At 51.6% G+C, this 25,536-nt stretch overlaps 1 protein-coding gene across 1 annotated transcript; it reads left to right on the top strand.

Annotated features, from left to right (window-relative positions):
- Positions 1-2,869: 2,869 nt before the first annotated feature.
- LOC119114645 (hornerin) lies at positions 2,870-6,771 on the top strand. The gene is made up of 6 exons (XM_037238681.1): positions 2,870-2,952; positions 3,596-4,361; positions 4,559-4,715; positions 5,886-6,103; positions 6,167-6,313; positions 6,751-6,771. Exons 1-6 carry the CDS (start codon positions 2,870-2,872, stop codon positions 6,769-6,771), a joined length of 1,392 nt encoding a protein of 463 aa, XP_037094576.1.
- The last annotated feature ends 18,765 nt before the right edge of the window (positions 6,772-25,536 follow it).

Raw genomic sequence — 25,536 nt, 5'->3', positions numbered from 1 at the left:
GGTCCAGTTTGTCACGGGACATTTGGCATGGGCGTTCACTTCATGAGGTGTTCCATGCATGAATAATGCCAACACGGCACTTAAAATAGTCGTTGGGCTTACAATTCCTCTAATGATATGCTGAATACATGTTGGCTGTTCTTTTTCTGAATAACTCATGCAATCTTGTTGACAGCATGTACTTAGGAAGTCATTGGAAATCATTTCAGCCGTGCAATATCTCTGAGTGATGTGCTTCCCACATTTGTGAGCCGTGCCAGCAAGTACGCAGTAAACATTTTAATAATAAGGTAGCGGGACTTAAATAATAAGTTTGATAAAAGCTATGCTTTACTGGAACAGTCCAAAAAACTAGGCAGCAGAGTATGACTGCAGTTCATGAAAGGTCAGAACAGTTTTTGTAATTAATTGTGCTCGTTTGTTTGCCGATAAAGGGTCGGACCATTTCGTCAGCATTTTCATACGCCACGCTTGTTGTATCAAACTCATGCAAAGTTGCAATAACAGGTGTATTTTTATCTCAGTACTGATGGCCCTTGTTTTGTATTGGTACTTTGATAAATGGACAGTGGTAACGAAACCTATATGGTGCTCCGGGGGCATGGGGAGGCAGGTGTGATTTTACCTCGCTTTGTTTCATGTGTCACCATGCGGGCTAACCCCAAGGCGTAACCACCGTGCAGGATCCATGTTGGTTTTCCCCATGTTTGTAGCATCACACGCTAGGCTCCCAGTCACTCCTAACTTGGACTTGGCTCTCCGTCACCACGACGGCTGTTGGGCGGCGAGCGCTCTAGTTAAGTGACACAATGGTGGATTTGATTGATTTCTTGTCGTTTACCATCAGATATATGGTGGGAACATGTCACCATGTTATTGGGATGAGTAAGCCATAGCACTCTCCTGTTATCTGGCTGGGCCGGTCACTCCGAAGTATTGTTTGAGCACCGCGGTAGGCTTTTTATGGTTGTTTTGCGTTGCTTTGCGCGCTTTTCATTTTCCATCAGTTGTTCACAGTGTGGGCTGTATTACTTAGCATTCTTATCTCCTAACTGATTTTATGTCTTCCCGCCCAATGGGGCTGAATTATTCTACCACCCACACCGAGAAATAGTGCAGCCAGGTGCCTGAAGGCTGCAGCTGGTGGATATCCACCATTTCCCCAATTCCTTCCAAAACTATGCACTCATCATGCATGTGACATGTACGGTCTGAGGATCTGGGCCCCTGAGCGCAGCACTCGTGCCCTGTACACCATGTGTGTGGGCAACAAAAAGAACAGCAAGCTCAGTGTAACAATGCGCTGAACATTTGAGATGACTGGAGAAGTGGACAGTGTGAACAAAACTAGGTTCTGTAAATAATCAGCAAAACGACTCCTTCGTGTGGTCCGGGCGTTGGGTGTGGTCGATCAGAGTGAAGTATCCATCATTGTTGTATTCAAGACTTCCGTCTTGACTTAAGTTTTCTGCAATACGCACATGACACGCACGTGTGCTTGTTGAAGAGACCGCGGGCTTCACGTTTCCAGGAGCCAAGTCGCGCCGCCGCCCACCAGGGCCTCAGCGCCAGTCGGGGACGTCGCGCCCCATCCGGCTTGACCGGTCAACAATATCGCAACCAGGAAAGACGATCATAAAAGAGCGCAAACAATGAGCGGTGCAGTCACGGCACGTCGGCTCCGCTGCAGGACTGCTGATGATTGTCTGCAAGTGCGCATTTAAAAATCGAAAGCGGACCATCACAATTCCTTACCCTGTGGAATACCTCGCTCCATAGGCTTCATACCATGAGCTGGGCGGGATCATTTTTATTTCGAATGCTTCCAAGGAGCGCGACCAGCGCACGACCTCACAAAAGGCAGGCATGGCCTGTTTTGATTTAGCTAGTACAACGTTGGCAAGCAGCCGTCATGACCTGATTGGCATGACGCAGACTGAAAGCTGAAACAAATGGCCGCCAACAAGGGCGTGCATAAAGCGGCCAGCAGGGCCAGTAGCTTTTTCATTCGCATGCAAAGGCTCGGCAGTTTCCTGAAGACAGCATTGCTTCTGGAATACGTAGCGTAGGTAAAATCATGCCCGATAGAGCTCTCCCGGTGTTTATATTTGTCCGTTTACGGTTCATTAGCCATTGGGCACCACTATGTCGCCCGGAAACCCTCGGCGAAGTCTTGCGCTGCGAAGTCTGCCAGCTGCACGAAGTCTTTTTTGGACACCTGCTTCGGACGTCGTACAAACTACCACGCAATTTTCGTGCATCCCCACTTCAGTGATAAACGGTGCATCACAGATGTTCCACAGGCTGCCTGGCTGTTTGGCTGCAGTTGGCCGGGATGCCTTGTCATAGCGTTTTGTGCTTTGGTCCTCAGGTCGCCGCGTGGCTGCTGGTGTTGGCGCGAGCGGCGCCCCCCAGCGTGCCGGACATGCAGGGCTTCGGTCCCGGTGCCTTCCCGTCGTCGCCCGCACCGTTCTACCCGCGCCTGGACGGCTCGCAGTACGGCTCGGCCCAACCCGTCATCGGACCCGGCAACAATGTGGTGCTGTTCTGGCCGCGCAGCCAGGCCGAGCATGGCGGCGGTCCGGCGGAGGCGGGCGCGGGCGCCGGCCCGGCACCGGGTGCCGCTGAGCACGCCGTTACGCCGGCGCCGGCAGAGCCGATGACCGGCGCCGGCGTCAGAGCCGGTCCGGGCGGCGCCAGAGCCGGTCCGGCTTCATCCGGCGTCAGGCCGGCCGGGGGAACGGTGGCCGGCGCTGACCGGGCCGCCGCCGCCGCCGTTGCCGCCGCCGCCGGACTGCCTCTGGGCCCCTTCTTCAACATCGGACCGACCAGCGCCGGTGTGCTCTCGCCCCGACCAGGCGGTGGACTCATGGCCGGATTCGTCCTGCCCAAGTCGGCAAACCCCGTCCCGATGGTGCCTGGCGCAGGCGGAGCTCAAGCAGGCGACGTCCGGTACGCCGCACCGGACGCAGGCGCTGGAAACAATGTCGAAGCCGGAGCTCCACAAGGGCCTCCTCTTTACATTGACCCAGCGTTCCTAGGAACCTTGAGGTCTGCTGCGGGCAACGGCAAGGCCGGAGAAGTGCAAGGGCCCCCCACTTACATTGATCCAGCGTATTTGGCCTCCTTGAGGTCTGGCTCGGGTGGCCCCGAGAAGTTTTTTCCTGGTGGCGAACCTCCTGCTGTGTATGCTTCAGATCCCGGTGCGTACATCCCAATGGGCCCAGATCACTATGCTCAGCTGCAGGCAGCGGCAGCAGCAACTGCTTCACAGCACAGGACCAGGGCGATCAATACAGGCCCCGGAAACTTCGTCGTAGCCGCGAACGGCGCCCAGTTTGTGCCAGCTCCTCAGGCAGAAGTCGTTCGCGCAGAGGCGGCTGCCTCCTTCGTCGCCTCACAGGCAGCAGCAGCTGCTGCAGCCCGTGAGGCTGCCATTGCAGCAGCAGCAGGGAAAGCTTCATCTCAAGCTGTGGCTCCTGCATTCAAGGGCGCAAACGCTGTCGCTACACCGTTCGGGAGCGGAGGCGACACATTTGGGGGTTCTCAGCCAACCCCTGCGGCAGCTGTGGCTGCTGAGGCCGACGCGGGGCAGGCAGCCGTTGGTCCGTGGCAAGCGGTCGTCGGCGGGGAGCAAGCAGTCGCCGACCCGGGGCAAGCAGTCGTCGGCGGGGTGCAAACAGCCGTTAGCGGGGAGCAAGCAGTCGCCGACCCGGGACAAGCAGTCGTCGGCGGGGTGCAAACAGCCGTTAGCGGGGAGCAAGCAGTCGCCGGCCCGTGGCAAGCAGTCGGCGGCGGGGTGCAAACAGCCATTAGCGGGGAGCAAGCAGTCGCCGGCCCGTGGCAAGCAGTCGGCGGCGGGGTGCAAACAGCCGTTGGCGGGGAGCAAGCAGTCGCCGGCCCGTGGCAAGCAGTCGGCGGCGGGGTGCAAACAGCCGTTGGCGGGGAGGAAGCAGTCGTCGGCCCGTGGCAAGCAGTCGGCGGCGGGGTGCAAACAGCCGTTGGTGGGGAGCAAGCAGTCGTCGGCCCGTGGCAAACAGTCGGCGGTAGGGAGCAAGCACTTACAGGCCCGTGGCAAGGTGCCGTCAGCGGGGAGCAAGCAGTCGTCGGCGGGGAGCGAGCAGTCACCGGCCCGTGGCAAGGTGCCGTCGACGGAAAGCAAACAGTCGTCGGCGGAGAGCAAGCAGTGGTCGGCGGGAAGCAAGCAGCCGTCGGTGGGGAGCAAGCAGTCGTTGGTGGGGAGCAAGCAGTCGTTGACGGGGAGCAAGCAGTCGTCGGCGGGGAGCAAGCAGTCGTCGACGGGGAGCAAGCGCTCACCGACTCGGGGCAAGCAGTCGTCGGCGGGGAGCAAACAGTCGTCGGTAAGAAGCAAGCAGCTGTCGGCGGGGAGCAAGCAGACGCCACTGGCGATCAGACAGTTCATGTCGGTGAATCGGGGACATCTAATGCTCACCTGGAGCCCGTAGATTCTGCTTCCTCAGGAGCTGGAGCTAGCGGGATGCAAGACACGGCTAGTTCTGCAACTGAGCCCAGCGATATGCCCGTGGCAGCCACCCAGGATATGGCATTTGCGGAAGCCTCCAAGAACTTCGCCACAGATTATATTTTCGAGCAGCTTCCGGAGTCAGTGCAGAAGTTGCCGGAGGTGGAGGCCGCGAGGCAGGCGCATGAGCTCCTTATGAGGAGCGTGTTTGACCTGATCGCGGCCGCTCAAGGTATGCCGCCGAGCTATCAGGACCCTGACGCCTATACTCCGCAGGCTGATTCCGTTAGCACCGAGCCAGACCACGCCTCGCCAAGCTATCAGGACCCTGACGCCTATGCTACACAGGCTGGCCTTGCTGGCACCGAGCCAGACCTTGCCTCGCTGAGCTTGGCTAGCACAGATGCCGTGCCAGTCGTGGCGCAGGAGCTCGAGCCAACGACCTCCCCCCCGCCCGAGGCCGACGCCACTGAAAAACCGACCAGAAAACGGACCAAAACTCGCAACCAATCCAAAACGGCCAACACTAAACAGTCAGCAGATGCTGCAGCTGAAGCAGTCCAGACCGAAGCCAAACCCGACAAGGCTGAGGTAATTACCGCTCGAGCAGTCGGAAACGCGGCAGTGCATGTGCAAGACGAACGTTTCAATGTCCTGGACCCAAAGTCTGCAACCAAGCAGACCAAGTCTGCGACAGCTGACCTCGGTGCCGAAGGTGCCGGACAAGAGAGTAGCAAGACAACAGCTGACGAAGGAAAGGGTGTCCATGGCAAGACAAGATCCAGCAAGGCGTCTGCCAGCTCTGGTTCCTCAAAGGACGAGCCCGCTGACATGGCGGCAGTTCTTCGTGATGATGCAGCCCCTGAGTTCCCTGAAGTTGTCGTAGCTGATGGCGGGGCCCAGTCCACAGATTCCAACCTTCCGATACCAGTGCAGCTGTTGCCAGAAGTTATAGCTGCAAGAGAAATGCATACCATCCTCTGGCGAAAACTGTTTAATCTTCCCCCATCTGCAGATGTTTTCTACCCAGAGAATGCAGCTTCCTTCTTCTACGCTTCCTCTGATCCACGGATCGTAGCTGACACTGATAAATGGGACAAAGGTAGTCCCGTGCCTCCAAAGCGCGAAACCAGCGATACAACGGAAGCAACTGTTGAGGCAACAGATCCCATCAGCCAAGTTTTGGAGCCTCAACACACTCTCAACCAGGTGGATCAACCCAATGCTGAAGCTGGAGCTGTTGGTACACTTTCATCTGATCCAGCTGGAGCTGTGGCAGCTGAAGGCGTTATCACTGCGGAAAACCCTGATGCCGTACAAGAGGGTGGCAGCGAAACCATGGCAGAGTATGCCGAATTTGGAGCTAGCGGCGCTCCAACCTCGGTGGCTGATGACGTTGCAGCGGTGGTCACCACCAGTCCTGCTGAGGCTGCAAAGTCCATCGCCCCGCTCTCGGAAGCCGGGGAGGGCTACCTGCCCGCGGAGGGCTCGGTCGCCGTGAGGGCCGAAACCACCGCCGACGCGGCGGCGGTTGACCCAGCGCCCAGCAATGCGGCCTCGGCAGACAAACAGCCGGCGCCGACGCAGACCGCCGACCCCGGCTCCGGCGTCGAGTCGATGGTGCTGTACCCAGAAGCCGGCGGCCGCACTGGAGGCGGCGAGAGCGCGCCCGGCACCGGTCAGGCCGGCGAGGGGCCCGAGTTCCTGCAGCCGCCAGCGCCCATCGAGGACACGGCCGAGGTGCAGAAAGCGCGCAAGGCGCACGTGGCCGCCCGGAGAGCGCACGTGCTGCTCTGGAAGGAGCTGGCCGATCGGTCGGCACTCTCCACGGTGAGGCCCGCAGACGGTCGCACGTGGTAAGAGATGCTAACCTGGCCGCGCTCCGCCTCGGCCCGCGGCCGCACCACAAGCGGACCACCCACCCACGCGCCCGGGCGCCAGCTGACGCGTCCACCTCAGGACGACCCGGCCCGACCACCTGCTGAAATCGGCTCACGCCCCGTCCCTTGTACAGTCCCCTCATACCCGCCACCTGCCGTTCTCGATCGCATGTGTACGGTTCCACCGCCTCCGGTGACCTCGGGCGGCCTCCGGTGACCGAGCTGCCGGGGGAAGCGGACACCGATGATGGACGTCGCCGCGTGGAGCACCACTTGTCTGCTTTGTCAGCTGTCACGCCGCCGTTCGTATGCGTCAGTGTTTATATGCATGCTCTTGTAAAAATATATTGTGATATTCGCCGTATCAGGTTTTCCCATTCTGCACAGGTTGAGGTGTGCAAAGGTTGAGGTGTGAGGTAGGTGTGCAAAAGTTGTTCAGCTTTTTCAATGCACCAATGCTGCTAAAGTTTTCGTTTTTCATTAGCATTTAAAAAGATTCGGACACAAATGCAACAAACGCATTCCGTGCCCAAAAAAACCATAAAGATTCGCAAGACATTTCGGCGGCTCGATCTGTAGGCCAATGTTTCGGCTGAGAGTCCGAGTAAAGGCGCGGATGGATTATCCTTATCTAGCATCATTTTCCTCTCTCTCCACGGTATCGAAACGTTTATAGCCCAGCGTCACACAGTTAATATCCTCAAGCTGTTGATAGGCCTTAAGTACCATCATCATTTTATCAGGTGGCACCATCATTATCATTGTCATTAAGCCACCTTGAAACTTATTACGCCATAATAACGTCATTCAAACTCTGCCATTTCATGGGTCATGCGGCGATCAAGGCCAAGTAAAATATCATTGTCGAGGTGTTCATATCTGGCGTTCGTGAGCGCAATTTCCAGATATGACGGCCGTCATTGGCTCTCAATCAATGTTCTGCAAGGTGCGATGACGTCATCAAACCATGACGCATTGAGGATCATATTTGCTAAACAGATAATTGTGCTTTCTAGAACAGGCTTTCTACTTGTGATTTACTTGTGATTCACCTTTTTACTTACTTAAAGGGAATGTACGTGAAACATTCCCTTTGACGCTCCTCGCTCAACAATGTCACATATGTCAAAGACACGTCCCACTGCACGGGTCCTATACGGTCGTCACAACGCTTTTGAGCAGATGCGACGCACAAAAGCAGCGTGTTGCAGAAAGTAACACCTGCACTGCAGTGCAGATGCCTAACTTCAGCACACTTTCGGGAAACCGCAAAAGATCTTTAGCACTGATAGCTGTTTATATACTCGTCTTGAAGGAGGCGATGCAATGTCCCGAAGTCCCTAAAAGCTCCAAGCTGCAAACTCGTTCTCACGTCGCATCATAATACACACGCTAACTACATCAGACTGCATCAAGCATCGTACTACATCAAAGCCTCGTCATGCCTCAGCACACGTCTACATCACATCATGACCACAAGAGAGCACGACAGTCCTGCCAAAAATAAAAAATGAAAATGCAAAGCGGTGCTGAAGATCAAATCCTTTTGAAGAGTTCAAAACAGAATTCGGCGGCGGCGTCAAATTCCATCCAACTTTCGTGCAACGTGCCCGCTGGTAATAATCCTTAAAGACGGCGCCCCACCATTGGGATGCATTAAAATACAGAGCCAGTGAAAGCTCAGGATTAGTCTAATAAATACACTGGGTAATGATGTTACTGTTACACCGTCAGAGCATAACAAGGATACCAATTTTACTTATTCTTGAGTTCAAATTCCACTGACAGCACTTTGTAACACAACTGTACTTCCTCCTGGCAGTCGCGATCACCGTCGTCATGACAACAATCCTGCGCTACAAGCGTTCTTTTATTCTTGCCTACTGGTAAGAATAAAAGAACGTTTGCGATTGGTTTGACGAGCAAATATTTGTAACCAAAAAGCTGCTTGGTTTAAGTTTGAGCCCGTGCGTCAAATGGATCATGTGATGCTTCCATTCACAAAGCCAAAGTGAGCCTCAAAAAGGACCACCGTGGTAAAAGCTATAGGGGAGAATTCAAAGTCATGGTGTAACTTAACGTCGAATTCGCGGGATGTAAGATTCAACCTTGCACATGTTTTTGTCTAAACGGACAGTTTTAAGCTTTTGTAGCATTTAGTATACAAACGTTTCGACACATTAGTACTGCTGCAAGCATTACAGAACAGTGTCCTAGAATTGCCAACTTTGGGTGTAAAGCGACACGCTATGGGAAGGAATTTTTCACTCCTTTTCCCCATATTTTATGTGAATTTTTCACTCCTGCCTGACATGCCAAACCCCTATTTCCCATTATGAAGTTTTCAGATGTCATCCAAAACCGAGCCCACTCGAAACCACCAAGCATAAACAAGACTCCGCAGAACCTGGACACCTATGGCTATGTCCTGCCTCACCTACATCTGAATCATGTCTATGTATGCACAGAGCAAGGGCGCCAGTTACCTCCAAGACCAAGAACCCCAGCGACCCTAGCCGCTTGCACGCATTAAGTTTGGTTTGTTCACAAAATGCATCACAATCTGCAGCTGTGCGCCAAATGCAAGGTTTTCACGCATCACCCATTTTTTTGGTCCCACCACCACGCCACGAAAGCAGAGCCTGGAGCAAACACCAGCAAGGCCTAGTACAGAATTTTACTCCACGTATTTCTTTTTCCCGACAAAGCTTGACCACCAAATTGCATCACTCTCGAAATGCATGAGCGAAAAGTTCAAGAAATGTCTTCTAATTTAAACTTACAAGATGAATATCACCACTTGAGCACTTACATTAACAGATTTTAAGTCAAATCAGCTGATTACAAAATTTGGCGAGAAAACTATCAGTCCTTACACTTATTTAGCTGCTTTTGTTTTTCCTGGTATCATACCAGTGTGATACCACGTTATTATTCCCTCCTTTTCGATTGTCTTTAGAGTTACCATCTGCCGCTTAAAATTCTGACCAATCTCTCTGCAAGATGCTCCAACTGAAAATTGTACCTATTTCATACATAATTGGACTAATTCGCCAGCCGCACAAACATGTTTGATATGCACCCAAGCGTGAACAATTCACAGGGAATGAAGGACACAATTTGAAGCACGCAACTTATTTTTGCTGCCACTTTTGCCCTCTTAAACCTTCGGTTAACCGTTTTCTTGGTTCATGGCGGTGCTCAATAATTATAAATCCAAGCCTTTCGAGTGTCTGATTTACCAGGCTACCTGGCAAGGCTAACAAGGCAAGGCAAGGCTGCCATGCAGAGCCTTGGGACAGACCTGACGCAGCTAATACAGAAATGTTTGATGGTAAAAGTCTGTCCTCTGGAGATGTTTATCGTGCACACCTCTTACTTGTCTCGCATTTTAATCTCCAAGTTTGGTGGGTATGATTGAAATTTATATTTGGGGGGCGAGTCAGATGACTCTGTCTGCCAGCAGACCATGCAAAAGGTACTGGAATTTTTGTTTTGGGAGGAGCAGGAAGAAGCCAGTAAGTCTCCTGTGGACCAAGTAATTGCTTACCTTACCTGCTTTCAACACATGATGCAAGCGAGGTAAGGTAGGTATCAAGGACAATAGACATGAGCAAGGTAACCAGAGTTAGCCATTTTCTGTTTTAATTCGTCGAGTTTTGCCATAAGACAAATTACGATGCCACACGCTTATTTTGTTCCATATTCTTGGTTATTTGCCCCAAATTTCTTTAAGTGGCCCCACATGTCTGCCTTAACCAGAGGTTTTCTGTAGTTGTCACGGTTTGCTGACCGGCAAATGACTGTACTGTTTATATGCGCTATATTTTTAACACAGTGATACTCTAAGCTGCATAGCAATTATAGCATGAGTTAAATATTGATATGTAACAAATAGTCAAACCACCCCATTTAAAATGTGAACCCAACATCTCAAACTTTGTCATTAAATATGAATAAACAAGCCCAAATGGATGCATTTGCTGCGGCTGAAAAGGCAAGCAGCAACACTGGTATGGTCATCTAAAAGCTACGTTTTTTTTGGAGAAGAGAGATTGTTTTGTGGAGCATACCCTTATTGCCCTTGACATAGGTTAATCATGACCATCAAAATAAGTTGTTCAAAGTGATTTAAAGTGCCTTGATTTGTTTGTTGTCAGCTTGTCTAATGTCAACAAACATACACAAGTGAACTGAATAAAAATGCAGGTTGAAACCAGCCAAAAAACTAACTTTAAATATCATGTTTTTATCACAAATGCTGCTGTCAACAGATAGGTGAGTTGAGATGATGTTCATCATATGGGCTACTCCAAGTTAGGCTAAGTTGGTCAAGTGCGTGGCAAGTGGCAATAGGAATTGTGCAAGAATCAGTAACTCACAACTGATGCTGTGATAGAAACAGGTTGTACAGGATGAGATGATGTAAGGCCTGTAAAGTGTTTTATGCTTGTTGCATTTTCTGTTGTTATTTTGTTATTGAATTCCTTTACTTCGTTTTGTTTTAAAAGTGCTGTAGAAGGGATTTGAAAAGTGCAGCATCAAACTATTGGCGTTAACAATTTGTTATGCTCATAACACTGTCATGGAATTACTATGTTTTAACACGCGCCTGGTTGGCCGGCTAGATACCTTTCGCTAGATACCTAGATACCTTTCGAGGGGGGGGGGGGGGGGGCGCGACAATTTGAACCCCCACCCTCTGAGATCCCGGGAACTAAGAAAGCTAGATACACCAAATTTACAGGGTGTCTTGACCTATATATATACGTGGACTCACTTAGGTTAAGGTTTCATGTTCCTAGGTCATGATATTCAGGTCGAATAAGGTCATACAAGGTCAAATTCCAGGTTGGTCTGCAAAGCGCCCCCAAAACCTAGGCAACTGTCTGTAAGCAAAAGGTTACAAGCCCGTTTGAGGTCATTGACCTTGTTTGACCCTTTGAAGGTTATGGTGACCAAAATGATACAAGACTGCTCTGAGTTTTGCATTTGAATAAGCGACAAAGATTGCGCTAGGCAGTATGTTCCTAAAACAAAGCGTTCGACCTGGGTCATCTTAGGTCAATGGCCTGTTCTGACCTCTAAGAAGTCAATTGACGATGCATAATGCAGTTCCTGCTGTCAATAAATTCGAAATGAGCACCAGAAGCTATTCCATACATCAAGCCCTAGAGTAATAAATCAGGTTGGTTTTGACCTTGGTCCGACCGTCATACCTGACCTTATGTCAACGTAATTTGCTCATTCAATATTTGTGGTGCCTAAGAAAGCATCTCAGAGATGCATGTTTTCGTCAAACACCCCGTTGTTGAATCAGATTGAACGATTCCCTTGAAATTGCTTTCGCCGAAACCATGGGCTGACTTTAACCTGCCATAGGTCAGCAACCTTACAATGTACATCTAAAATGTGTATGTCAAACGATCCGGTATGCAATTTTCTACAGCCATTCAAAATTTGGCGGAAGTACGCCGCGACGTTCAGAAACCATTCGGGGAAAAGCCCTCGGGGAGGGGGTCAATTTGCACATCCCCCCCCCACCCCCCACCCGAGCGCGTGTTAATGTATTCTGTTTCACTTTAATGGCCTAAGATGTTAAAAACGAAATAGTTTTGTCAGGTTCCTGATATTGCGTCCACGCCAACTTGAAATAGATGTCTTTGTTTGCTGAAGCACCAGTCACGAGCTCATAAGCTCCATCTTTTGTGAGGTGATTTTTTCACTCCCGCGCGGTTTTTGCGATGGAATGTTTCACTCTCACCCTAGTTCAAAAGCGATTCTAGCTCCCTGTTACAGAACACACGCGCTGGAAAAGCAAGGCAAATGAAATGCAATACTCACCTCGTGGTGAGCAAGGAGTCAAATGAGGTTTCTCCTGCAGGGTCGGCTACTTCACGGAGGTACTCAGAAGGATTGAGAGAAAACTGGCTTCGCTGATCAAATCCCACGCGTCGGATATGACAATGAGTGAAAAAATGCAGGAAAGGTGATATACTCTTCTTCACAAATTGGGACGAAATTTACGTTAACAAAATCGCAGCTCATACACAATTATCTTTTTTAATCACAGTTGGACAGATGAGCGCATGCGATTTTATCCGTACAGTAGTTCTCCAAATCGAATTCTAGTTTGTTACGCCAGGTATGTATGCTTCTCCCCGGGGTCATCACCGTTTGAAGTATCAATTGCATATCAGACAGCAGCAATGCTTTATGCACAGGCGTGGGTTTTTCGGATATGACTGAGCGAGATAGTGCGGTGTTCCTGAAACGTTGGTGGTAGGTACCAGCTGTGACTAAGAAATGAGGTTTAGTGGAAAAGGAAGGAAAAGGAAGGTGAACCTATAAATTATTCAACGCTCTCGACCTCGGCTTAGCATTATATATTTAATCCACGAAGACCAGCAGGTTGTGTAAAACGTGTTTTCAGGAAATGAACTGTAGTATGTGAGTCCCGGGTTTTCAAACGAACGTGTGTTCCTTCCTGATCGCTTAATGAACGATCTTAACGTCTACAGACATATGAGTAACGTTCAAAGCAGAAGCGCTCGTGGGATAATCGCGCGTGGAAGCATGAGACAAAGTAAAAATGGATCAGACGCGTAGCAAGTGCGATCATGCAGTTCACAGTCGTCACTGCAGCCCCATATTCTGAGCATTTGAGGCTGACGCTACCTTACTACGAAATGAGATATTGGGTCGGAGTCAGTGATCATTAAAAGAGCTCAAAACCACCAAAACCGGTTACAGGCGATCTCACATTGCGACCTTATGAAAATGATCCCCATCAAGCTTTCTCCATCCAATGTGTTATGACCGACAACTATCCGTTTCAGAACACGGTGACATCTGGTTATGACAAACGATGCTGACGACAGGATCTTCAGGGTCACAGTCGGTCTCTCCGGGGTCACAGCCGTTAACGCTGAGCGAGACCACAGGAAGGACTCTTGGTAACCTCGAACGCCAGGAGACAGAGAAGCGCGCCCATGATGCTAACCGTGCGCGTTTGACGGAACAGGAGAGGGCCAAGGAAACGAACTGGCTCTCAAAGGTGGATCAGCGGCCAGCTCCCGCTGGGAAGGCTGTCCAACCATCCAGAAAGTGCATGGAGGCACCATACAACAACGGAGTGTTTGACGAAGACATACATCTCTGAGATGCTTTCTTAGGCACCTCAAATATTGAATGAGCAAATTATGTTGACCTGAGGTGAGGTATGATGGTCAGACCAAGGTCAAAACCATCCTGATTTATTACTCTAGGGCTTGCAGTATGGGATAGTTTCTGGTGCTCATTTCGAATTCATTGATAGCGGGAACCGTATTATACATCTTCCGTGGACTTCTTAGAGTTCGGAATAGGTCGTTGACCTGGAATGATCCAGGTCAGCATTTTTTTTTTTAGGAACATGCTGCCTGGCGTAATCCTTGTCGCTTATTCAAATGCAAAACCCAGAGCAGTCTTGTGTGATTTTGGTCGCTATTACCTTCAGAAGGTCAAGGAAGGTCACTGACCTTAACTGAGCATGTGAGATTTTGCTTAGAAACAGCTATCTAGGTTATGGGGGCACTTTGGAGACCAACCTGGAATTTGACATTGTTTGGCCCTATTTGACCGGAAAGTCATGACCTAGGAACCTATGACTTTGACCTAAGTGAGTTCACGTACAGGTCAGCACACCCTGTAAATTTGGTGTTTGTAGTTTTCTTAGTTTCCGAGATCTCGGGGGGGTCAAATTCACACACACACACACACACACACACACACACACACACACACACACACCACACACACACACACACACACACACACACACACACACACACACACACACACACACACACACACACACACACACACACACACACACACACACACACACACACACACACACACACACGCACACGCACACGCACACGCACACGCACGCGCACACGCACACGCACACGCGCACGCACGCGCACGCACACGCACACGCACACGCACACGCGCGCACACACACACACACACACACACACACACACACACACACACACACACACACACACACACACACACACACACACACACACACACACACACTCCCAGCCGAGCGAAGGGCATCTAGCCGGCCACCCGGGCGCGTGTTAAACACAGGGACCAGGACTCATTCCACTCCTCCATCGGGACAGGCGTCGGCACTGAGCTTGGGTATATCCAGTCCATAGTCCGTTTACAATTCCACGTGGCGAGTTGCAGGCGATGATTTTGGGAGAGGCCAATTCCCAGTATGGTGGCGTTACCGTCGTGCCTCGAAACCAGGCCACAGCGATGGAATTTTAAGAGCTAACTGGAACGCTCTCCAGATGTGGATGTAGACCACCATGAATATAGGACTGGTAGAGGAGTCTTCGTCAGTAGAGGAAATCACAACAATGCTGCTAACATCTACTTAAGATTGTGTACCGTGGACATCTGGCGCGGCTCGTCGCCACCTGTTCCATATTGGGCGGAACGATGCCGTGACGCAATTCGTGTGCGTAAGAGAGCCCTGAGAACGTTTGATCGCCACAGTACAGCCGACAATCTGACTGCGCTCAAACGAGCGCGAGTCGCGACCCGGTGAACTGTTAAGGTCCAGCGCGCGTCGTGGCGAGCGTATGCTGGTCAGTAAAACGATTACACCCCAGCATCGAATGTTTGGGCAAGTGTAGACGTATTGCTGGCCATTTCTCGGCAGCACCTTCTCCTGTGCTGTGTGTAAGCGGCCGTGACGTTCTCCATCCATTTGAAATGGCAAGCGAAATTGCCTGCGCGCTGCAAGGGCGCTGCAGAAACGGCAACGGGAACCAGCAATTTCTTAAACACAGGGCCCACTGTGAGGCGACTCGTATCGACTTTACCACTGACGAACACATGTCTTTTAACCGACCATTCACAATGACAGCGCTGATGTCTTTTCCCGTTCCTGGTGCAGCATGGCGGAAGCTCCAGGCTTTACCCATATTGCTATGTAAAGGCAGTTGTGTCCGTTGGCAGCCAAGGCGCTGCAGGGGGCCTTGAAGCGACTGTGGGAGTCTGGCGAGTTTCCGGCGCCGTGGCGGGGCGCCACTTTAGTGCCTATACTGAAGTCCGGGAAACGTGGAACGGACCCAGCAGGTTATCGTACCAACGCACTTATTTCCTCCATGTGTAAGCTATTTCAGCGTATGCTGACTCTCCGCCTGTCGTGGTTTTAAGAACGGTACAACATTTTTGTAAATGGTCAGCGCGTTCTCAGGAGGAGCCGGAATACGTTGGATCGTTTCGCAACACTTAAAACACTTAACACTTCAGTGCGCGCCAGTTTTAAAGGGAGTGTTCCACATTTGTGTGGGCTTTTGAACTGAAATAGCCATCTTGAAGACCATTCGGCGTTGTAAACTGCTCCGATGGTCTTCAAGATGGCCATTTCAGTTCAAAACCCCATACAAATGTGGAACATCCCTTTAAGAAGACCCTAAGTGTCTGGAGGGTTTTGAAGATGACTGCACCACTCTGGTGACGGAGCACTCAATAGCCGGAGGAGTGTTTAGGTGACCAAATGATGATGGTGACCAGTACCCGCTAGACTCCCCCAGTCAGCCGTTATTAAAACGGGTGTTTATGTTGCTAATCCAAAAAGTTGTCACGCAACAGCTGTCACAAGCAATGAAATTCCATTGAAGCTACTTAATGATTTCACATTGGCTTACTAGCTCGTTCTGAACGACACATTAACACCTCACGCTAATGGGGGAGCCAATGCAACGCCCCACCCCCTTCCATATTTTTTGAGGATATAAGTCTAGCATGTTGTGCAGTCGCGTCGAATTTTTCGGTGGCCTTTGGAGCATTTATTGCGCGTGTTTGTATATCAAAAATGCGTTTTTATCATTTCCGGTTTCTAAGAAACGATTATTTTTAGGAGCACTGCACGATGACCCACGGCTGGTGCGGGGAACTGAAGACCTGCGAACCGCACGCGGACGTCTGATACTGTTACGTATTAACCAAGCCGAGCATTTTATATGTAGGCTAAAACAGATAAAACTATATGTTGCTCTCCTTAAAATTAGCCAAGAAGTACACTTTATATTCAATGTCGCTTTCCCGCATGGTATTGGATACATCAGAATGCAAAGAAATTAAACGGTTTGATTTTCAGGAACATTTTTTCGTTGGTGTTGCCACAGAACGCACTGACTTCGAATGGCATCGCTGGTGATGCCACGGAAGGTACGCGGCGGGCTGACATCCATGCACCATAAACGTCTGCTCAAAACATAACAGTATGCGCTTTTGTGCTTAGAATTCAACAAAGAACACGCCTGACCAAGTTCCGTGTCGCCACAAAGCTTGGTCTACCAACAAAAGTATATGTCCATCCATTCAAGTAACAAGACACCCCCCCCCCCCCGTGCGGCACTACCTTTCCGTGGTGGGGGGGGGGGGATTGCGTGCCCCAATGATCCTGCGGGCGGTTGGGGAGGCTTGTAAAGCGCCCCTTCCGGCCAAAGAGGAGGGGCCAGACGAAACGTGCCTCCCGCAAGGGCTCTGACTCGTTCAGAGTAGGGATTAGCAACCCCTTGGCCCCAGCTTCTCAGTCTTATCTGGGTCTCGCCGTACCCCGTTGGGTCCGCAGGTAGTGATGAAGGGATCCTGGTCACTGAGGGAGTTGCCCTGCGGGTCAGTCGGGGCAGCTTACCAACACGTGGCTTTGGCCCGAATTTGTGATCCTGCGGATGCCTCGTGAAGTCTCCACACGAGGAAATCGGCTGGTCAGGCGTCGTGTTTTCGTGACACTGGCTTGGAGGCAAGCAGGTCATGTGACGGGTGTTGAGGGGGGAGCTGCCGGGTGCAGTGTCTGCCTCTTGACATCATTAAAGGGGCCGTACCTCGGTTTGCCACTAGGGTGCCTGGCTGGCACCTGCGAACCGAGGCACTGGCGCCCGCAGACACGTGCCCGGTGGATCTCGCAGCAACTCTTTGGCACACTGGCCTGCGTATAGCGTGCTGGTAGCCCTGGCGGCTCCTCTCTTAGAAGTGGACCGTCCCCGTGTTGGGCTTCGTGGTGGGCGGGGAATCAGCGCACCGAATATCAACACATACTTATGGATACTTTGTCAACAACCAACCCCCAAACCCCGACCGTCGTCCACTACCCCAGTTTCTGGTCGTAAGATCCGCCAAAGTAGAAGACCAAGGAAGGACAGTACCGCTCCGACTAAACCCATTTCAGCGCCAACAAGCATTTTCCAAGATCGGGACGCCCAAGGATGTCTTTTCGTATGCGGACGGAGGCATATAAGTGCATCTAACAGAAGACCGCGAAATCCAGCGCATGCTTAAAACGACCACACTTATGTACAAAGTGCGAGGACAGGGAGAGGTTAGGGTGCCCGTATCGGTGCACCCTCACCCCTCTAAGAACTACCCCAAGGGTGTGATTACTTGCCGGGACCTTCGCGGCGTGAGTGATGAGGATGTTGCTGAGGGCTTGCGTGAGGAAGGGTGACTGCAGTGAGACGTATCAAGAGGAGAGAGAGAGGAGAGCTGACCGATACCGACTCAATTATTTTGACGTTTTGCTCTGCAAGAGTTCCAGATAGGGTCCGTGTGGGATATCAGTCGGTTCCCGTTAGGGTCTATGTACCCGATCCAGTCCGATGCTACCGATGCCAGACGTATAGTCACTTCACGGACAAGTGCTGGAAAGAAGTAAGATGCGGAAGGTGTGCGGAAATAGGCCACCAACACTCTGAGTGTAAATCAGAAACCGTGAAATGCGTCAACTGTGGTCAGGGTCACGTGGCGTCATATCACAGCTGTCAGTCCTTCTTGTCAGCGAAAGCTGTCCTGAACATCAAAGTGAGGGAAGGAGTCTCGTTTCGGGAGGCCCAACGCCGACACAACGATGCGACCACCACAAGGACATACAAAGACGCCCTTACCAATCCGGCAAGAAATTTAGCCCAAGTAACACCGGCAGCCAACGAGGTACTGAAACTGAGTGGACTTGATGATTTCAAAGGCATGACTGTAGGCGAGTTTGTACAGCTGATACTAATCACACTTGTATCAACTGGCTCTGCTATTCCGTCGTACCGGAAGTCGGATCCTCCGGAAAAGAATCCACCTGCGGCATTGGCCGCCGCTAGAGAAGCTCAGCCTATGGGGCTGGAACCCCCTGGTGGAGCTGCCAGAGAGCCCGGGGCTGGGTCGCGACCCGGGAACGAGGGATGGACCACGGTCCAGCGAGGTCGTGGACTTCGCCCCCCCCCCCCCCCCCATCATCGCACCCCGACCCAGCCCGTGCTGAAGACACGCCCTCCCGGGCTCCATCTCCCCCTCCATCCATACCAGCTACGACAGGATCTGTCGTCGCTGGCACAGGGGGGCTACGAGAGTTGGCCCCCTCTGGCTCCCCAGCTAGTGGCCCTGCCGGAAGCGCTGGTCCACCCGGCTCACGGGAACCGGACAAGGTTCGGCATCCCCCAGTCGTCGCTCCCTCCCGGAGCCGCCCCTCTGAAACTGTTGTTCGTCCGGGTTCTCTGGACCTTGGCCCTGCAGGACGCGCCGCCAGGTCGGCGTCTGCACAGCGGACGGGGGCCAGCTCCCGCTGTCGACTCCGCCCCACTCACCGGGAGGGTCAATGGGTCCGCCTCCCATCCCTCCACCTGGGGACGGGGTTTCGGGTCGGCCTACCCTGCAGTCCCCGGTGGCGGGTCGTGCAACAAAGCGTGCCCCTCCTTGGCCGACGTCGCCTACGGAGGGTGGAAGTCCCAAAGTTCGGCCAGGGGTCCGGCCTACCTCCACTGAAGTAGAGCGTCGCCAGGGAGATTTGTTTAGTGCAAAGCCCTAGGTGAACGCTTAAAGCAGATGTAAGCTGTACTGATGGATCTTAACCGTACACCCCACATACAAGCATACCTAGCATGCCAGTGACGTTTTTTACAATGGAACATGCGTGGCTTGAGGGCCAACATGTCGGACCTACACACACTCTTATCTTATCGTAACCCGGTTGTGGCATGCTTACAAGAAACAAAGGTATCTGATGACACCCAAATTAACGTCAAATGTTACAGCATCTTTCGGAAAGACGTGAGAACTGACTCGATCGCCCATGGCGGTTTTAGGTCATCACAGTATACCGTGTTCTCCTGTAAGTCTCAACACTGACCTTCGAGCTGTTGCTGTCGTCGTCGATCTTGGGTTGCTGAGGCTGACTGTCTGTTCTATCTACCTCCCTCCTGCTGAGGAAGTACCGGATTCGACACTACAGTCCATCTTCGATCAGCTTCCATCGCCGTTCTTGTTGCTAGGTGACTTCAACTCCCATAGCCCTTTGTGGGGCTGCAGTCACACAAGCCGCCGAGGCCGACATCTTGAGCGTTTGCTGAATACAAATAATCTTTGTGTTATTAACACCGGCCGGCGTACCCATATATCTCTGCCGTCCAGCACTACTTCAGCGATAGATCCTTCTATCTGCTCCTCGTTTCTTTTCTGTCGGTTGTCTTGGTTCGTTGAGAGCACTACATATGGAAGCGACCATTTCCCAATATGGCTTGGGATGAATGCTGGGCACCCAGGCAGGAGGCCTTCCTGCTGGAACCTTCGACGTGCTAACTGGCAAAAGTTTACTGATGAGTGCCATATTAGAGTGCAGCCGACCGAGGACGACAATGCAACGTCTCTTGCACAACAAGTGACATCCACAATTGTCGACACTGCAAGGTCTTGCATTCCCTTGACATCACCTGAGCCGCGAAGGATCCCTGTTCCCTGGTGGTCAGAGGACTGCAAGGCGGCAATTCTCAAGCGGAAGCGGGCGTTCAGGGTTTTTAAGCGTTCTGCAACGACCAACAAGCTCATCGCTTTTAAAAAGGCCAGAGCATTTGCGAAACGCACAATACGTGAGGCAAAGCGTACATCATGGAGGGAATATGTAAATGGTTTAAATCGTCACACCCCACTGAGTGCAGTGTGGCAGCGAGTTAGTCGCATTTCCGGTAGGAGCGTCTCCACTGCAGTTCCGGTGTTGAAAGTGGCGGGAATCACGATATTGAACACACAGGAAGTTTCCAACAAAATAGGTCTCGCATTTACAGAAAGGTGCCGACAGTGGAACAGACGACCCACGCTTTATTCGTTACAAGGAACGAAGTGAGAAGACGGCAATCAATTTTAGAATTCCTGACTCAGAGATTTATGAGTACAACCAACCGTTTACTGTCATGGAGCTCTGCACTGCTCTTAAGAGAGCTAAGAGTGTGTCGCCTGGATTGGATAAAGTCCACAATGATATGTTGAATCGCCTAAAGAAGGAGTCCCTCTATGCCTTACTCTCACTTTTCAACTACATATGGTTGCAAGATGACTTCCCAGAGTCGTGGCGGGATGCCATTATAGTCCCGATACGGAAGCCCGGAAAGGATGGTTCCGATCCACTGCACTACCGCCCAATTTCGCTGACTTCATCCCTATGCAAAGTGCTAGAGAGGATGGTGAATGATCGTCTCATGTGGTGCCTTGAAACCCACGGTTGTCTTTCCAAAGTGCAATGCGGGTTTCGGAAGAACCGATGCACTGTTGACCACTTAACGATCTTAGACACAGCTATACGACATTCCTTTAAACAAAGACGTCACACGATAGCAGTCTTCTTTGACATTGAGCGGGCTTATGATACCACCTGGCGCTATGGCATTCTAAGCAAAGTACACAAGTGTGGACTCCGAGGTCACATGGCACTCTTCATTGAAAACTTTTTACGTCGTCGATTCTTCCGCGTCCGAGTGGGTGGCATGCTATCTGATCGCTATGAACAAGAGAACGGTGTTCCTCAAGGGAGCGTCCTTAGCGTAACCCTGTTTGCGCTGATGATCGATGATATCGCCGACCGTCTGCCACCTACCATCAGTCGGTCATTGTTTGTGGACGACTTTGCCATCTGGTGTGCGGCATCCACAACGACGTCTGCTGAGAGGCAGCTTCATTTATGCCTGATTCGACTAACTGAGTGGAGCCTTAAGAATGGCTTCAAATTTTCGACCACCAAGACTAAGTGCATGCACTTCTGCTCACGGAAGTAGAGGCTGTAGAGACCCGGAGTTGCGACTGTATAATGCCACTATCCCAGTTTGTAGCGACATTTGTTTCCTGGGCCTCACGTTTGACCGTCGGCTCACGTTTAAGCAACACTTTAAGATGGTTAAGACTAAATGTCTCAAGCGCATGAACCTCATGAAAGTAATGTGTCGTATGACCTTTGGAGCCGATAGAAGCACCCTGTTGAACCTGTATAGGGCCCTAATTCGATCAGTCATCGATTATGCTAGTCCTGTCTACGATAGTGCTCCATCATCTTCAAAGCAGGTTTTGGACACAATCCACCATACATGTGTTCGTATAGCCACTGGGGCGTTTCGTACGACCCGAACAAGAAACTTACTGGTGGAAGCGAATGAACCGCCCTTGCCTCTTAGGAGACAACGACTTACTTTGAATTACGCTACAAAGGTTTCACAATTTCCAGATCACCCAGCCTTTAAGTTCATCTTCTCTCAGACGTTGATTCGTTCTTTCTTGAGGGGGCGGCCCACGTCAGCGCGGCCGATGTGCCTGCGCGTCCGGGACTGCCTGGACGAGGCGGATATTACGCTGGATGACATTGCCCCGCACTCTTCGGGACCCAGCACCGTGGAGACGTCTGAGTATTAAGTATGATTTGGGACTCTGTCAGCATCTTAAAAATGGCACTTCACCACGAGAGTTCCTCACGTAGTCGTTGGAACAGATCTCACAATACGCGAACTCATTACAAATATTTACCGTATGTCTATGCCTCCCGCAGCACCTGTCAGTTTTTTCCTCAGAACTGTTTGCCATTTTAGCAGCGCTTCAGTACGTTGTTTGTCGTCCTTAAAGGGATATAGTGATTTTGACCGACTCGCGTAGTGCACTTTTATCATTAGACCCGACGGCGATGTCGCGTGACCACTCATTTTTGACTCGCTCAATTTGGGAGGAATTGAAATGGCTGGACAGCACTTCCTGTCGTATCACATTTGTGTGGATCCCCAGCCACATGGGAATAATGGGGAATGAAAAAGCCGACGCCGCAGCGAAAGCTGCGGCATGTGAGAGAAACCCAATACTAATTTATGTACCCGCTCGAGATCTGAAGTCAGTCATTTCCAAATACGTTCGCAATACGTGGCAGCACATGTTCGACCAACATCTCCACGCTTTCAGGGAAATCAAGCCCCAACTAGGTGATTGGGAATCCTCCCATCGCCGAAGCCGCTTCCAGGAAGTCGCCCTTTGTAGGCTTCGGTTGGGTCATACATACGCCGCACACTCGTTTTACTTGACGCGTAGGGATGTGCCACGGTGTGATAGATGCGGGGACCGGTTGTCTGTTGAACATGTGCTCGTCTCATGTAGGCGCCTTGAGACGGAGAGGCGACGATTTTTTCCTCCAGCGCCCCTTCATCGGTTACTCGGTCGAAACCCATGTGGTGAACTTGGAGACATACTCGCATTTTTAGCACACATTGACTTTGACGTTATTTTCACTCAGCCCTCAGTGTAAGTGCGCCAGTGATGCTACCTGTCATCAGCTGACAACACACTTATCGCGTCGTCGCAGAGGTAGATAACCGTCATCGAGTGGGCGCAAAATGGCCCCGATGCCGACGCGCCCTTAAAACACAAATCACCACCATCACCAAGAAAGAAGACACAAGATGGAAGACCCCAGAATGATCGAATGCGCTCGAGCAGATGAACAGATTAGGGGGAGGGAGTGACAAGAGCGTGGGGGCCTTCATTCAAATGCGAAACACCCCGACACAATGTGGAAGACCCCGGACGATCGAGCGTATCCGAGCAGGCTAACAGATAGGGCCCCTGACAAGAGCGTAGGGCCCTCCGCCCAAATAGGAAGTACCCAAGACCCAGTGTAGATAGCCCCCGAACGATCAAAGGTGCCCGAACAGGCTACCGGAAGGGCCCCGACAAGAGCGTGGGGCCCTCCATTCAAATAAGAAGTGGCTAGGGTCCAGTGTGAGGGGCCCGAAAAAGATGGAGCGTACCCGAGCATGTTATCAGATGACCCCGACAAGAGTGTAGATTCCTACATTCAAATGTCAAGACTCAGTTTGCAGGGCCCCCGAGCAATCTAGTTTGTTCAAGGAGGTGAACCGATGGGGTCCTCGACAAGTGCATAGGGACTTCCATTCAAATAGGAAGTACCCAAGACGTAAGGTGGAGCCCCCCCCCCCCCCCCTCCCACCCCTCCCCCGACCGATCAAGTGTATTTGAGCTGGTTATCAGAAAGAACCCGATAACAGTTTAGTCTCAGGGTGTCCTCGAACGATGCAGCATAGCCTCTGATATGTCAGGTCACAATCATACGGCTGCCATTCTATATGTGACCCGTAACCAGTCTATATGTGAAGGTCAGTCCGCAGCCAGTCTTTCGGGCCCGTATGCCTCCCTAACCGGGCCTTTGATGCACGTTTTTGTTTGGCCGCCCGGGCCCCCCCTTCGGGCCTCATTGAACACCGCCCTCTGTCGGTCGGTGCCCCCTGCTAGCACGGGGCCCTTTGTTAGGTGATGTGGCCCTGACAAATATAGGGGCCCCGACGAGTGAAAATCACTGGCCCCGGCTTTGTAGCTGATTTGGAAATGGGCGCTCAGGTCCATACCGACACGGAGCCGACTGCGCGGCACAGGTGGTACCTGACCCATATAGGTCCGTATCGACACGTGGGGTCCGCGATCGGTGCAAAAGGCTCTGTGACATTTGAGAGCTTCTCCACGCAGGCGGGGTCGCCTGCATAGGACTCCGACCAGCCCTTCGTGCCCTTAGACCCTTTAATCAAGCCCTTGATCGTCGAACCTGGTGGGCCCTCCAAGTTTTTCGAGCCTTCCCGAGCACTGCTTCTGGTCAACTCGGGGCCTTTTGCCAACACAGGGCCCTGTTAGTGGCTGTGGGGCCCCGACGAGTGAAAGACACTGGCGCCAGCATTGGTCCTAACTGAGAAATGGGCCCTCAAGACCATGTCGCCACGGATCCGACTCGGCGTTACTGGTGATGTCTGGCCAACGTATACGACATTATCGGCCCAGGGATCTCTCATTAGCGCGCAGGGCCCTCTGGCTGGCATTGGAGTGCCCGGCCCTGCGAGCGGGGACCCCTAGATACGACGTCCGGCCGGCCTTTCGGGTCCTTAATCGTAAATCCCGAGGGACCCAAATGCCCCTTGGAACCTAAGGGGGAGAGGGCGCGTATTGCCTGTGCCCTCCCTCTTCTTGCGCTACTGCTCCCAATCAGTAAAACATTGTTTTTGTTTATTTGTGCGCCCTTTACTCTCGATTGTTCTGAGACTCTTCTCACGACTGCTTTCGGTTGCCAGGAAGCCCAATTTTGTCGCGTTTCATGTAAAAAACTGCGTCTTTTCGGCCGGTTGACCCCATCGAAGCATATGGGCCCCTGTGCGGCCCAAGGGGGAGGACCATGCGTCCCCTCCCCCTCTGGATCCGACCCTGAACCTAAGGTACGGGCACAACCAGGTCCCGGTGTTTCCGGGTGCCATTACCTATAACCTATTAACAACACTATGACACAGGATCAAAGAACATTCGGCTGATTCATACACGACGGCATAAAGTCATTACGGCTAATTGACGTTCGATGGAAGAAAATTTTGGCAAAATAGCAGTCGATTAAAAACACATGGACCATTGGCATTCGTGTAAAGGCAATGTGGCGAATAAGCGCTCGACTTAACGGCGCTTAAGTAATTAGTAATGGTAAAAAAACCCTGCATTGTAAAATCTTGCAACTTTGCAAAAACGAAACGAGATGAAACCTTTAAATGGAAAACATCGGCGTGTGGTACCCATATCCCCATTTCACATCAATGCAGATTGACCACTTAGCATCCAGCAATTAAGCACCTGACGGCATCAACTAGTGCAAGTCTGCAGTTTGGCGCATCGGCACTAGCATGTCGGGAGTCGGGAAATTACCGTTCCAACTTGCTCTACGCTCTTCAAGGACTTTCAACTATTTCATCGACTTTTGGCGACTTTTTCGCTCCATTTTTGCTAATTGCCGTTTCACCTTTTCGAGACAGCGGCAAAAGGCAAGGC

This window comes from Pollicipes pollicipes, unplaced genomic scaffold (assembly GCF_011947565.3).
Source record: "Pollicipes pollicipes isolate AB1234 unplaced genomic scaffold, Ppol_2.1 Scaffold_2695;HRSCAF=3155_pilon_pilon_pilon, whole genome shotgun sequence".
Lineage (NCBI taxonomy): Eukaryota > Metazoa > Arthropoda > Thecostraca > Pollicipedomorpha > Pollicipedidae > Pollicipes > Pollicipes pollicipes.
This window is presented reverse-complemented; position numbering and strand designations above follow the sequence as displayed.

Coding starts and splice junctions, on each gene's coding strand:
- LOC119114645 (XM_037238681.1), top strand. CDS start 2,870: ATGGCCGGATTCGTCCTGCCCAAGTCGGCAAACCCCGTCCCGATGGTG. Junction 4,716..5,885: donor CCTGATCGCGGCCGCTCAAG/GTATGCCGCCGA, acceptor ATGACGTTGCAG/CGGTGGTCACCACCAGTCCT. Junction 6,314..6,750: donor ATCGGTCGGCACTCTCCACG/GTGAGGCCCGCA, acceptor CATTCTGCACAG/GTTGAGGTGTGCAAAGGTTG.